The sequence below is a fragment of the Cetorhinus maximus genome, chromosome 24 (genome assembly GCF_964194155.1).
Source record: "Cetorhinus maximus chromosome 24, sCetMax3.hap1.1, whole genome shotgun sequence".
NCBI classification, from domain to species: Eukaryota; Metazoa; Chordata; class Chondrichthyes; order Lamniformes; family Cetorhinidae; genus Cetorhinus; species Cetorhinus maximus.
The window spans coordinates 52,726,001-52,738,755 of record NC_135902.1 but is presented as its reverse complement, the minus strand read 5'-3'; the positions used below and the strand labels follow the sequence as shown (position 1 = coordinate 52,738,755).

General features: G+C 52.6%; 1 protein-coding gene across 1 annotated transcript in view; it reads left to right on the top strand.

Moving 5' to 3' along the window:
• The window catches only part of LOC144699544 (TOM1-like protein 1), a 30,778-nt gene that overhangs the window by 16,537 nt on the left and 1,486 nt on the right, over positions 1-12,755 (top strand). Inside the window, 9 exon segments of the mRNA XM_078570589.1 lie at positions 19-168; positions 2,863-2,988; positions 4,844-4,969; positions 6,292-6,408; positions 7,494-7,581; positions 7,584-7,626; positions 8,810-8,870; positions 10,240-10,357; positions 11,361-11,481. Of these exon segments, the coding sequence (XP_078426715.1) occupies positions 19-168; positions 2,863-2,988; positions 4,844-4,969; positions 6,292-6,408; positions 7,494-7,581; positions 7,584-7,626; positions 8,810-8,870; positions 10,240-10,357; positions 11,361-11,481 (950 nt within the window).

Sequence of the window (12,755 nt, the reverse complement as noted above, 5' to 3'; positions counted from 1 at the left end):
TTTGTGTGGTTTGACCAGCTTATCGAGAACTGCATGAGGAACTGTGGCCCAAGGTTCTGCTCGCTGATTGTCAGGAAGGATTTTGTTAAGGATGTACTGGCCAAGATGCTGAAACCAAAGTACAATGCGCCCATCGACATCCAGAACCACATCCTCGGTCTCATTCAGGTAAGAGCGACCTCCTTCAGAATCACTCCGCCATTGGCGGCCGTGCCTTCAGCTGCCTGGGCCCTAAACTCTGGAATTCCCTCCCTGCCTCTCTTTCCTCCTTTAAGACGCTCCTTAAAACCTACCTTTTTGACCAAGATTTTGTTCACCTGTCCTAATGGGCTGGGTTTCCAAGGTTGATCGTTCTGATGTAAGCCTCGAATCCGGGTTGGGAACCTGGAATTGGCCATTGTGGGGACAGCGGGTGAGATTTTCCAGAAGCTGCCTCCAAGATCTCCGTCCAGTTAAGGACGGTGGGTGGACTGGGGAAGCGGTAGGTCCCATAGGAGGTTCCGCAGCCGTATCTGGCTGGCAGCTCCACCGGGGAGAGGCGGCACTGCTGAGGCAGGTAGGTGAGCGTGAGGATGTTTTCCGATGGACGCCTCTGAATGTAGCATTGAGGAGGCCCACAGCAAGCGGGGGTGGTGTGGGGGGGGTGGGGGGGGTTTGGAGGGGGTAGCCCCACCCTGGTGGGCTGGATTTGGCTACAGAAGCAGCGTTTATTGTAGCATGCCGTCTCCGAGTCCGATGACCATCTCTGGAGAGCTGACGGGCTCCACACACGGTGGGAAGGTCCGGCCTCCATTGGAAAAGGCTGTTAATTTGGCCTTCGAGTGGCGTGATTGGCTGCCCCGCCTGGTCAGCTGACCTTGTGCCTATCCACCCGCCCAGTGCCAAGTTCCCAGCTGCTGCCAGCAGGGTCACCAGCCAGGGGACCTCCACCCAATGTCTCCTTAATGTGTTCTGATGAGGAGTCATTCGGACTCGAAAGGTTAACTGTGTCCCTCTCTGCAGATGCTGTCAGACCTGCCCAGTTTTTCCAGCTATTTTTGTTTTTGTTCCAATGTCTCCTTATTCAGCTCGGTGTTAAATTTAATTTGATAACACTCCTGAGGGGCCTATTGGGGTATTTTATTATGTTCAATGTGATTTAAATGTTAAATTTGCTATGTGATTCTTACTATCCAGCAAATCGATTTGGGACCCGGTCTCCCCATCACATGTTACACATCAAATCTCTGGGAATCTGTGTCGCTGTCTCCAGGGAATGATCACTGTTTGATGCTGGCACCTAGTCTCTGACCAGCTGTGTTCACCACTTCTATCGTTTTAAGAAAGATTCCATGCCCTGAACACTGAAGTGAATCAATAGGTTAATCACCCCCCTTGCTAGGCCCCAAGTCCACCGGAATGGGTGACTGAGTGGCCCTGCCTATAGCCTTTGCCCCTGAGGAGTTCTCCTGACAGGTCTCCCTGCTCACTGTGCTCACTACCACAGGGTGAGGAGGTCAGAGCAAGGAAAAGTCTTTTTTTTATTCGTTCATGGGATATGGGCATCGCTGGCTGGGCCAGCATTTATTGCCCATCCCTAATTGCCCTGGAGAAGGTGGTGGTGAGCTGCCTTCTTGAACCACTGCAGTTCATGTGGTGTAGGTACACCCACAGTGCTGTTAGGGAGGGAGTTCCAGGATTTTGACCCAGTGACAGTGAAGGAATGGCGAAATATTTCCAAGTCAGGATGGTGGATGACTTGGAGGGGAACTTGCAGGTGGTGTGCCCATGTGTCTGTTGCCCTTGTCCTTGTAGACGGTAGTGGTCATGGGTTTGGAAGGTGCTGTCTAAGGAGCCTTAATGAATTCCTGCAGTGCATCTTGTAGATGGTACACACACTGCTGCTACTGTGCGTCGGTGGTGGAGGGAGTGAATGTTTGTGGATATGGTGCCAATCAAGTGGGCTGCTTTGTCCTGGATGCTGTTGAGCTTCTTGAATGTTGTTCGAGCTGCACTCATCCAGGCAAGTGGGGAGTATTCCATCACACTCCTGACTTGTGCCGTGTTGATGGCGAACAGGCTTTGGGGAGTGAGGAGGTGAGTTACTCGCTGTGGGATTCCTAGCCTCTGACCTGCTCTTGTAGCCACAGTATTTATATGGTTGTTGAAGGGTCATGAGGACTCGAAACGTCAACTCTTTTCTTCTCCGCCGATGCTGCCAGACCTGCTGAGTTTTTCCAGGTAATTCTGTTTTTTGTTTTATATGGTTAGTCCAGTTCAGCTTTTGGTCAATGGTAACCCCCAGGATGTTGATAATGGGGGATTCAGCGATGGTAATGCCATCGAATGTAAAGGAGCGATGGTTAGACTCTCTTGTTGGAGATGGTCACTGCCTGGCACTTAGGGGCAGAGGTTAGAGTGAGGGGGTGGGGTGGATGGAAAGGCTGTGACAAGGGTCAGGGTGGAGAGGTTGGGGAGTGAATGTCGTGGCAAGGATCAAGGTGGAGTGGTCAGAGAGGGGAGGTCGTGCTGGGAGTCAGGGTGAAAAGATTGGGGAGGATTGGTCATTGCGTGGGTCAGGGTGGAGAGGTCGTGGTGAAGGTCAAGGTGGAGAGGTCAGAAAGAGGAGTTTGTGGAGAGGGTCAGGGTGGAGAGGTCGTGGTGAAGGTTATGATGGAGAGGTCAGGGATGGGAGTTCATTGTGGGGTCAGTGTAGAGAATTCAGGGAGGGGAGGTTGTGACCTGGTCAGGGTGGATAGATTGGGGAGGGGAGGCTGCGGCAAGGGTCAGGGTGGAGAAGTCAGAAAGGGGAGGTTGTGGTGGGGGTCAGGGTGATCTGGCCAGATTCTTGACCTAAAGTGTCTCCCCTGGTCTGTGTTGCAGGTATGGGCAACTGCCCATCAAAGACCAGTCGACATGAGCGACGTGCAGGAACTCTACATGGAGATGAAACGGAAAGGGTTAATATTCCCAACTCCAGATGAGGAATCCACTGGTTCCTGGAAAAACGTAAGTGTTAAAACCAGTGGGAAGTGATCAGGGAGAACCAACATGGATTCAGGAACATTTAGACAATTCTCACTAACCAAGCTGAATTCTTTAAAAAGTCGCTAACATGGAACTTGCAATGGGAGGGGGAGGATCCAGTTGTCATGGTCCATGTGGGTACCAACGACATAAGCAGGACAAGGAAGGAGGTTCTGCACAAGTCAGTATGAGAAGCTAGGTACCAAATTAAGAAGCAGAATCTCAAAGGTAATAATCTCTGGATAATTGGCAAATAAGATTAGAGATGAACATGTGACTCAAAGACTGGGGTGGGAGAAGTGGGTTCCAGTTCGTGGGGCACTGGCACCAATACTGGGGAAAGTGGGAGCTGTACCTTTGGGACGATCCACATCTGAACTGTGCTGGGACGAGTGTTCTTGTGAATCTCATATCTAGAGAAGTAGAGAGGGCTTTAAATTAAACAAGATGGGGTGAGGGATCAAGCTTGGGTAAATGTGGCAAATCAAGGGGTAGATTCAAGGCAAGAGGCCATAATAGTAATATGGGAAACGAATAGCAGGAAGGGACAGAGAGATAAAACCTAAGAATAAACCAATGGTCAAGACTAGATGTCACAAAGATAACAAGAAGACAAAACTAAAGGCTCTGTATCTGAGTGCGCATAGCATTCATAACATAGTAAATGAATTGATAGCCCACATTGAGGAAAATAAATATGATCTGATAGCCATTATGGAGATGTGGCTGCAGGGAAGTGAAGACATGGTGGCGAAATTTGCAGGTGACACAAAGACAGGTAGGAAAGTATGTTGTGAAGAGGACATGAGGAGGTTGCAGATGGAGATAGATAGGTTCAGTGAGTGGGCAAAAATCTGGCAGATGAAGTATAATGTAGGAAAATGTGAAATTGTTCACTTTGGCAGGAAGAATAAAAAAATCAGAGTATTACTTAAACAGAGAACGGCTGCAGAATTCTGAGGTGCAGAGGGATCTGGGTGTTCTAGTGCATGAGTCACAAAAAGTTAGTATGCAGTTTCATAAAGACATTGATAGACTCAATGAGTGTATAGCTGAGGTAAATGAAGTCCAGTGCAAGGCAATACAAGATCATTCACTTTGGATCTGAGGAAATATTCTTGTTAGTCCATGTAGAGTAGATATTATCCAATTAATCTCACTCTTCCTCTCTTGCCTCACAACCTCCTAATTTCTCCTTTTCATACATTTACCCAGATCCTCTTTTGAAAGTTATTATTGAATCTGCTTCTACCACCCTTTCAGACAGCGCGTTCCAGATCACAACAACTCACGGCATAAAGACCTTCTTCATGGGATCTCGGGCTTAAGGTCAATTACCTTTGGCCACTGACCCTCCTGTCTCTGCTAATTTACCCCATCAAAGGCAGTCATGATTTTGAACACCTCCATCACCCCTCAAATCTCTTCTTAACCTTTGACACCTTGACCCAATTGACCTGTTGCAGATCAATGCCAATTCCAGTCTAACCAGCTGCTATTGGCCAGTTCTTGTTGACACTCACTCTGCAATTCTGCTCCCTTGTCCTGACCATTCTTACACTTGGAATCGGTGTCTCCCCTTTCGGAGAAAAAGTCCAGGAGTTCATTGGCTCCGCCTCATTGTTCACCAGTATTCTGGGCACCTTGGGGTTCTGAGGAAGAGAGAGAACGAGAGACTGTGCACACACTGGGGTCAGAGAGAGAGCTGGCGTCTGAGGGAGAGAGAGTGCTGGGGGTTGGTAGTAAAGACAGAGAGAGAGTGCATGCCCAGAGGCTGAAGAGAGATGGAAATAGGGGGTCCCATTCTGTCATTGTTATATCTTTATTGTGTTTTCAGGGTATGATTATTGCCACGCATTATGGTAACACTCCAACCGCATCCATATCGACATCTTCTGTCTCTTCTTCAGCAACCTCTCTCACTCCTCATCCCAGGAACATGGTCACACTAGTCCCGGAGCAGGTAAAGCAGTGTGAAATCAGAAGGAGCGAGGCTGTGAAGTGTAACAATGAGGTGCCACAGTCTCTCTGCATCTCAAAATATCCACTGTCGACAGGCTGCAGCCTAGGAGGAGGTGGAATGGGCTCTGCCCCTCAGGATGGGGCCTGCCCCCAGTGTCCGTCCCTCAGGATGGGGCCTGATCCCAGTGTCCGTTCCTCAGGATGGGGCCTGCTCCCAGTGTCTGCCCCTCAGGATGGGGCCTGTCCCGGTGTCTGCCCCTCAGGATGGGGCCTGATCCCAGTATCCGTTCCTCAGGATGGGGCCTGCTCCCGGTGTCCATTCCTCAGGATGGGGCCTGCTCCCGGTGTCTGCCCCTCAGGATGGGACCTGCCCCTGGTGTCTGCCCCTCAGGATGGGGCCTGCCCCCGGTGTCTGCCCCTCAGGATGGGGCCTGCTCCCGGCGTCTGCCCCTCAAAATGGCGCCTGCTCCCGGTGTCTGCCCCTCAGGATGGGGCCTGCTCCCGGTGTCTGCCCCTCAGGATGGGGCCTGCTCCCGGTGTCTGCCCCTCAGGATGGGGCCCGCTCCCGGTGTCTGCCCCTCAGGATGGGGCCTGCTCCCGGTGTCTGCCCCTCAGGATGGGGCCTGCTCCTGGTGTCTGCCCCTCAGGATGGGGCCTGATCCCAGTGTCCGTTCCTCAGGATGGGGCCTGTGTGGATTCCCGGATGGAACTCGTGTTGCTCAGGGAAACGTCAGTCGGAGTTTCCTGGGAAATTGGCTGGTGATGTGTGGAACTCTGTGGCCGTACCCCTCCCCACCCCCCTCCCCTCCCCTCCCCACCCCCCTCCCCTCCCCTCCCCTCCCTCCCCTCGCCTCCCCTCCCTCCCCTCGCCTCACCTCCCCTCGCCTCCCCTCCCCTCCCCTCGCTTCTCCTCCCCTCCCCTCACCTCCCCTCCCCTCCCCTCCCCTCGCCTCCCCTCCCCTCCCTTCGCTTCCCCTCCCCTCATTTCCCCTCGCCTCCCCTCACCTCCCCTCCCCTCCCCTCGCTTCCCCTCGCCTCCCCTCGCCTCGCCTCCCCTCGCCTCCCCTCGCTTCCCCTCCCCTCACCTCCCCTCGCCTCCCCTCCCCTCGCCTCCCCTCCCCTCCCCTCCCCTCGCTTCCCCTCCCCTCGTTTCCCCTCACCTCCCCTCGCCTCGCCTCCCCTCACCTCACCTCCCCTCCCCTCGCCTCGCCTCGCCTCCCCTCCCCTCCCCACCGCCCCCTCAACCCGTCAGTACGTTCAAACAGTGAGCATTACTCCCAGTTTACTCCAACGTGTTAACCTCAGTTTCCTATCCTCCTGCAGGTGGCCAAGCTGTACAGTGAGCTGGACATGGTGACGATGAACACTCTGGTTATGTCAGCCATCCTAACAGAGAATATCCCAGGTTCTGAGAATGCCGATGACATGGAGCTGTTACAGGTCGGCACTTGTCTCCGTGATTTGGGTCATTTTTATGCCGCAACTCAGCCATTTTAAAAATTCTCATCCTCCTTTTCAGGTCCCTCCCACGGCCTCACCCCTCCCTATCCCTGTAACCTCTTCCAGCTCTACAACCCTCTCGAAATGTCTGTGCTCCTCCATTTCTGGCCTCTCAAACATCGGCCAATTTCAACCACTCCACCATTAGAGGCCATGACTTCAGCTACCTGGGCCCCGAAGCTCTAGAACTCCCTCCCTAAACCTCTCGGCCACTCTCTTCTCCTTTAAGACGCTGCTTAAAACTGACCTCTTTGACCGAGCTTCGGTCACTTGTCCCGGTATCTCCTCGTGTATCTTGGACATCAAACCCTGTGGTAATGCTCCAGTGAAGCTCCTTGGGATGGTTTATTTGTTATAATGTGTGGTTTATAAATGAGATTTGGTGAATCTTCTCCTCATTTCTGCTCCAATTGAGAATTCAAGAGAAAATTCTTTACCCAGAGACCAGGGAGTGGTTGAGGTGATCGGTATAGACACATTTAAGGGGGAGCCAGATATGAGGGAGGAAGTAATAGAAGGAAATGCCGAGAGGGCGAGATGAAGCACTGGATTGTACTCACACCACAGAAACAGGCCATTCGGCCCGACAGTGCTGGTGTTTGTACTTCACATGGGCCTCCTTCCCAACCTACTTCATCTCACCCTATCAAAGGAGAAATTTGCTGGACTGTATGGAAAGAGCGGTTGAGTGAGACAAATTGGAAAAGCGGTTTTTAAAAGTCATGATGGGCTCCTCTGTGCTGTATAATTCCCTGAGCCTAACCTAACATCACTACAACTGATTATCAGGTGGTTATCTCATTGCTGTTTGTGGGATCTTGCTGAGCACACATTGGCTGCAGGATGTGGTGGGGGGGTATCTGAGCTTTCAACAGCGACTAGACTTTAAATAAACAAGACTTCAAAAAAGAACCAGCACTTCACTGGCTGTGAAGAGCTTTGTGATGCCTGAAGTTACTATAAATGCCTCAGTCTTTCTTTCCCTGTGTAGAATGACGTGGTGACCTTCTCTCTCCCTGTGCTAGAGGTTGCAGCTGACCTGTCGAGAGATGCAGGAGAGGATCACGGTGCTACTGTTGGAAGTGGAGAACGAGGAGGTCATCAGCCATTTGATCAGGCAAACGATGAACTGAACAACACGTTTCTGCAGCATGAGAGGTGGGGGGTAGGGGGTTGGGGGTCGGGACGCTGGGGGTCGAGGGTTGGGGGTGGAGGGTTGGGGGTGGATGGCGGGGACTGGATGGTGGGGGGTGGGAGTTGGATGGGGGGGTGGATGGTAGGGGGTTGGGGGTGGATGATGGGGGGTGGATGGTGGGGGGGTGGATGGTGGGGGGTGGGGTGTTGGGGGTTGGGGGTGGATGGTGGGGGTGGGGGGATGGGGGTGGTGGTGGGGGGTGAGGGGATGGGGGTGGTGGTGGGGGGTTGGGGTGGGGCATTGGGGGTGGATTGTAGGTGGTGGGGGGTTGGGGATGGGGAGTTGGGGGTGGCGGGTTGGGGGTTTGGGTGTGGGGGGATGGGGGTGGGGGGTGTGGGGGTGGGGGGTACTGTAGCTGCCTGTCACATGGAGCCAATCACAGTGGCAGTTCAGGAGCCAATAGCCACATTGCTGGGTTTAAGTCAAAGTCGCCCCAACATCACTCAAAATCATCGCCCCTTAAAATCACCCTAGAATCTTAGAGATGTCCTCACTTGCTCCCCCATCCCCCCATCCCCCTCCCCCTCCCCCTGCCCCCTCCCCCTGCCCCCACCCCCTGCCCCCCTCCCCCTCCCCCTGCCCCCTCCCCCTGCCCCCTCCCCCTGCCCCCCTCCCCCTGCTCCCTGCCCCCTCCCCCCTGCCCTCCCGCTCCCCCCCCCGCCCCCCTCTCCTCCCTGTCCCCCTCCCCCTCCCCTCCCCCTCCCCCCATCCCCCTCTCCCTCCCCCTCCCCCCTGTCCCCCTCCCCCTCCCCCTCTCCGTCCCCCTCCCCCTCCCCCCATCCCTCTCCCCCTCCCCCCTATCCCTCTCCCCCTCCCCCCTATCCCTCTCCCCCTCCCCCTATCCCTCTCCCCCTCCCCCTTATCCCTCTCCCCCTCCCCCTATCCCTCTCCTTGCCCCCCACCCCCTCCCCATGCCCCTCCCCCCCTTCTCCCCTCCCCTCTCCCCCTTCCCCCCTCCCCCCCTTCCCCCCTCCCTCTCCCTTCCACTTATACCTGGGAGCTTAACATCCCGCTGCTGTCAGCCTGGAGGTTGTCATCGCCATCAGGGGGTGTTCAAACCTGGATTAATGGGGCAGCCAGCGGCCTGTCCTGCTTTTGGTGATGTTGGTGGCGTGTGATGGGATAATTGCTGCCTCTCGTTGGCAGGTTTGAACGAGCGAGAGTAAGGTTCAGACGGATGGAGGATGAGGCTGCGGGGTCACTGAAGGTAGGTATTGGAACCCCGGATGCTGGGGGCTAGTAATGGGGGAATGGGGGAGGTGGGCTGAGTGCCAACAGCTTCATTCAGCTAAACCAGCGCCATGTGGCTCCTGGAAGTCACATTGGAGGTGTTGGTGCATGGGACATTGCTCCAAGCAACTGGATAAAGACCCCCTTATACACCCAGCCCCTGCCTGCCTCTCTCCTCCTTTGCCTCCCTGTCCCCTCACCTCCCTCCTGCCCCCTGCCCTATCCCATGAAAATGTTTGATAGGCAGAGATTTACTCTGTATCTAACCCTGTGCTGTACCTGCCCTGGGAGTGTTTGATGGGGACAGTGTAGAGGGAGCTTTACTCTGTATCTAGCCCCGTGCTTTCCCTGTCCTGGGAGTGTTTCATGGGGACGGTCTAGAGGGAGCTTTACTCTGTATCTAACCCCGTGCTGTACCTGCCCTGGGAGTGTTTGATGGGGACAGTATAGAGGGAGCTTTACTCTGTATCTAACCCTGTGCTGTACCTGTCCTGGGAGTGTTTGATGGGGACAGTATAGAGGGAGCTTTACTCTGTATCTAACCCCGTGCTGTACCTGTCCTGGGGAGTGTTTGATGGGGACAGTATAGAGGGAGCTTTACTCTGTATCTAACCTTGTGCTGTACCTGTCCTGGGAGTGTTTGATGGGGATGGTGTAGAGGGAGCTTTATTCTGTATCTAACCCCGTGCTGTACCTGTCCTGGGAGTGTTTGATGGGGATGGTGTAGAGGGAGCTTTATTCTATATCTAACCCCGTGCTGTACCTGTCCTGGGAGTGTTTGATGGGGACAGTATAGAGGGAGCTTTACTCTGTATCTAACCTTGTGCTGTACCTGTCCTGGGAGTGTTTGATGGGGACAGTGTAGAGGGAGCTTTACTCTGTATCTAACCCCGTGCTGTACCTGCCCTGGGGAGTGTTTGATGGGGACAGTGTAGAGGGACATTTACTCTGTATCTAACCCCGTGCTGTACCTGCCCTGGGAGTGTTTGATGGGGACAGTGTAGAGGGACATTTACTCTGTATCTAACCCCGTGCTGTACATGCTCTGGGAGGAAGCTAAAATGGAAATATATCACCGTTCCTTCACTGTCGCTGGGTCAAAATCCTGGAACTCCCTCCGTAACAGCACTGTGGGTGTACCTACAGCACATGCAGTGGTTCAAGAAGGCAGCTCACTGCCACCTTCTCAAGGGCAATTAGTGATGGGTAATAAATGCTGGCCCAGCCAGCAATGCCCACATCCCATAAATGAATAAAAAGGTGTGTTCCATTGCTTAATAATGATATCTTTCGGTCTAACGATCAATATGATTTAAGTGTGTGGACTTTCTCCTCTGTGCCATCAGGTCCCTGGTATCAGACCATCCGCTCCCACCTCAACACATGATCTGATTGACTTCACATGTTCTGCTCCAGCTCCTCCCCTGCCACATCCTCGGTGTGTGGCTCAGTTCTCCAGCCTGAGTAAGTCCACTCGAGTTTGACTGCAGCTGCCCTCGATCATTGAAAGGCAACTGAGAGCCTGGGCCCACTGTACCTACATGCACATTGGCTGGCACTTGGCAGTTGTACAGGGCCAATCTCCTGTATTTAAATGTTCTTAGGCCTGTACCTGCCCTGGGAGTGTTTGATGGGGACAGTGTAGAGGGAGCTTTACTCTGTATCTAACCCCATGCTGTACCTGTCCTGGGAGTGTTTGATGGGGACGGTGTAGAGGGATCTTTACTCTGTATCTAACCCCGTGCTGTACCTGTCCTGGGAGTGTTTGATGGGGACAATGTAGAGGGAGATTTATTCTGTATCTAACCCTGTGCTGTACCTGTCCTGGGAGTGTTTGATGGGGACAGTGTAGAGGGAGTTTTACTCTGTATCTAACCCCGTGCTGTACCTGTCCTGGGAGTGTTTGATGGGGACAGTGTAGAGGGAGCTTTACTCTGTATCTAACCCTGTGCTGTACCTGCCCTGGGAGTGTTTGATGGGACAGTGTAGAGGGAGTTTTACTCTGTATCTAACCCCGTGCTGTACCTGTCCTGGGAGTGTTTGATGGGGACAGTGTAGAGGGAGCTTTACTCTGAATCTAACCCTGAGCTGCACCTGTCCTGGGAGTGTTTGATGGGGACAATGTAGAGGGAGATTTATTCTGTATCTAACCCTGTGCTGTACCTGTCCTGGGAGTGTTTGATGGGGACAGTGTAGAGGGAGTTTTACTCTGTATCTAACCCCGTGCTGTACCTGTCCTGGGAGTGTTTGATGGGGACAGTGTAGAGGGAGCTTTACTCTGTATATAACCCCGTGCTGGGAGGGTATGATGGGAACACCAGGTCTCTGAGATGTCCCATTTCCTTTGGTAATTCTCATTATGGGTATGAAATTCATGAAAAAATTTTACAAAACTCTGAAAGTATGCTATTTTTGGAATGATTGGTGTCGGTGAGTTCCTGTTCTCTGTTATATCCATTGATCACAGGTCTTGGAAATGGAATCTGTGCTGCAGGTGATAAGAGCCTGTCCACTACCAACCCCTCCCTCAAGAACAGGGCTCTTCCCGATATTCCCGTGTGTGATACAGCGCTAACTGACGTACCAAGGTAAGTTCACGTTTAACTAAACATCCTGTTTCTCCAGGAGGCACTGACCGATTCTGCTGCTCGGTACCTTAATGCCTGGGCATTGCCAGCTCTGTGCCGAATCCTGGTGTTCATGTGGAGTTGAAGACAGGGATTACTGGCAGTCTGTTTGACCATGTGCAGGGGAGCTTTCCGATACACGTGCACCTTCCAAATTGGACTCACTGGGGAATGGTTCCGGTTGGGAAGGCTGAGCGAGAGTTGATCAAGGTTTTCAAAACCATGAGAGGGTCTGGACAGAGTAGATAGGGAGAAACTGTTCCACTCTTGAAAGGATGGAGAACGAGAGGGCAGAGACTTTAAAGTAATTGGTAAAAGAAACAGAAGCGACATGCGGAAAACCTTTTCACACAGCGAGCGGATAAGATCTGACATGCACTGCCTGAGAGTGTGGTGGAGGCAGATTGAATTGAGGTGTGCAAAAGGGAATGAGACTGTCATCTGAAAGGAATGTGCAGGGTTACGGGGAGGAGGCAGGTGGATGGCTAATTACTTTAAAAGAACAAAGGAAATAAACAGCCAAATAAAGCATTTTTATAATAGGGTGTAAAAAGTAACAACAATTTACAACCTCAATGTTAAAATTAAATTGCTCATTCGGAGAGCTGGCGCAGAGGCAATGGGCTGAACGGCCTCCCTCTGCACTGTAACAATCCTGTGGGTACTGTTTGAAGATGGCGTGGCCGTCACTAAAGCAAAATCTGATTGGTCAAAAATCGTTCAAGTGAAACCATCAGTTTAGCCACGGGAGAAACAGGATGATGATTGATGGCAGGAAATTAAACATTTCAAAGGAAGGGATTTTCTCCCTCACAATAGGTCATACAACACGGCGACTGTGCTTTCATTTATACAAAATGAGAGAGCAAGACCTGACAACACCCAGAACCTTTTGGATTAAGGGCAGTCAGTTTAAACATCGCTCCCTCAATGACTCAGCTCCAGCTGTGAGTATACATTTTGGAGATCGCTCCCTTACAGATGGAGCCCAGTCAGAGTCAATAACTTCAGCAGAGGGTGAGTCAGGGCTGAGTCTACATGTGATAAATGTCTGACTATGATGTAACTGACAGAAAGACTCTCTCCTGATTACGGATGGCAGCACAGAGCCAAGTGATTGACCGCACCCCAGAACCGCTCTACACCAATGTGAGTGTTGCCACGTGTCCCTCTGAGTCGCTAAGGTCAGGATTACTAACTAGGTCAAACATCAACTGTGCTCACACACCCCCTCC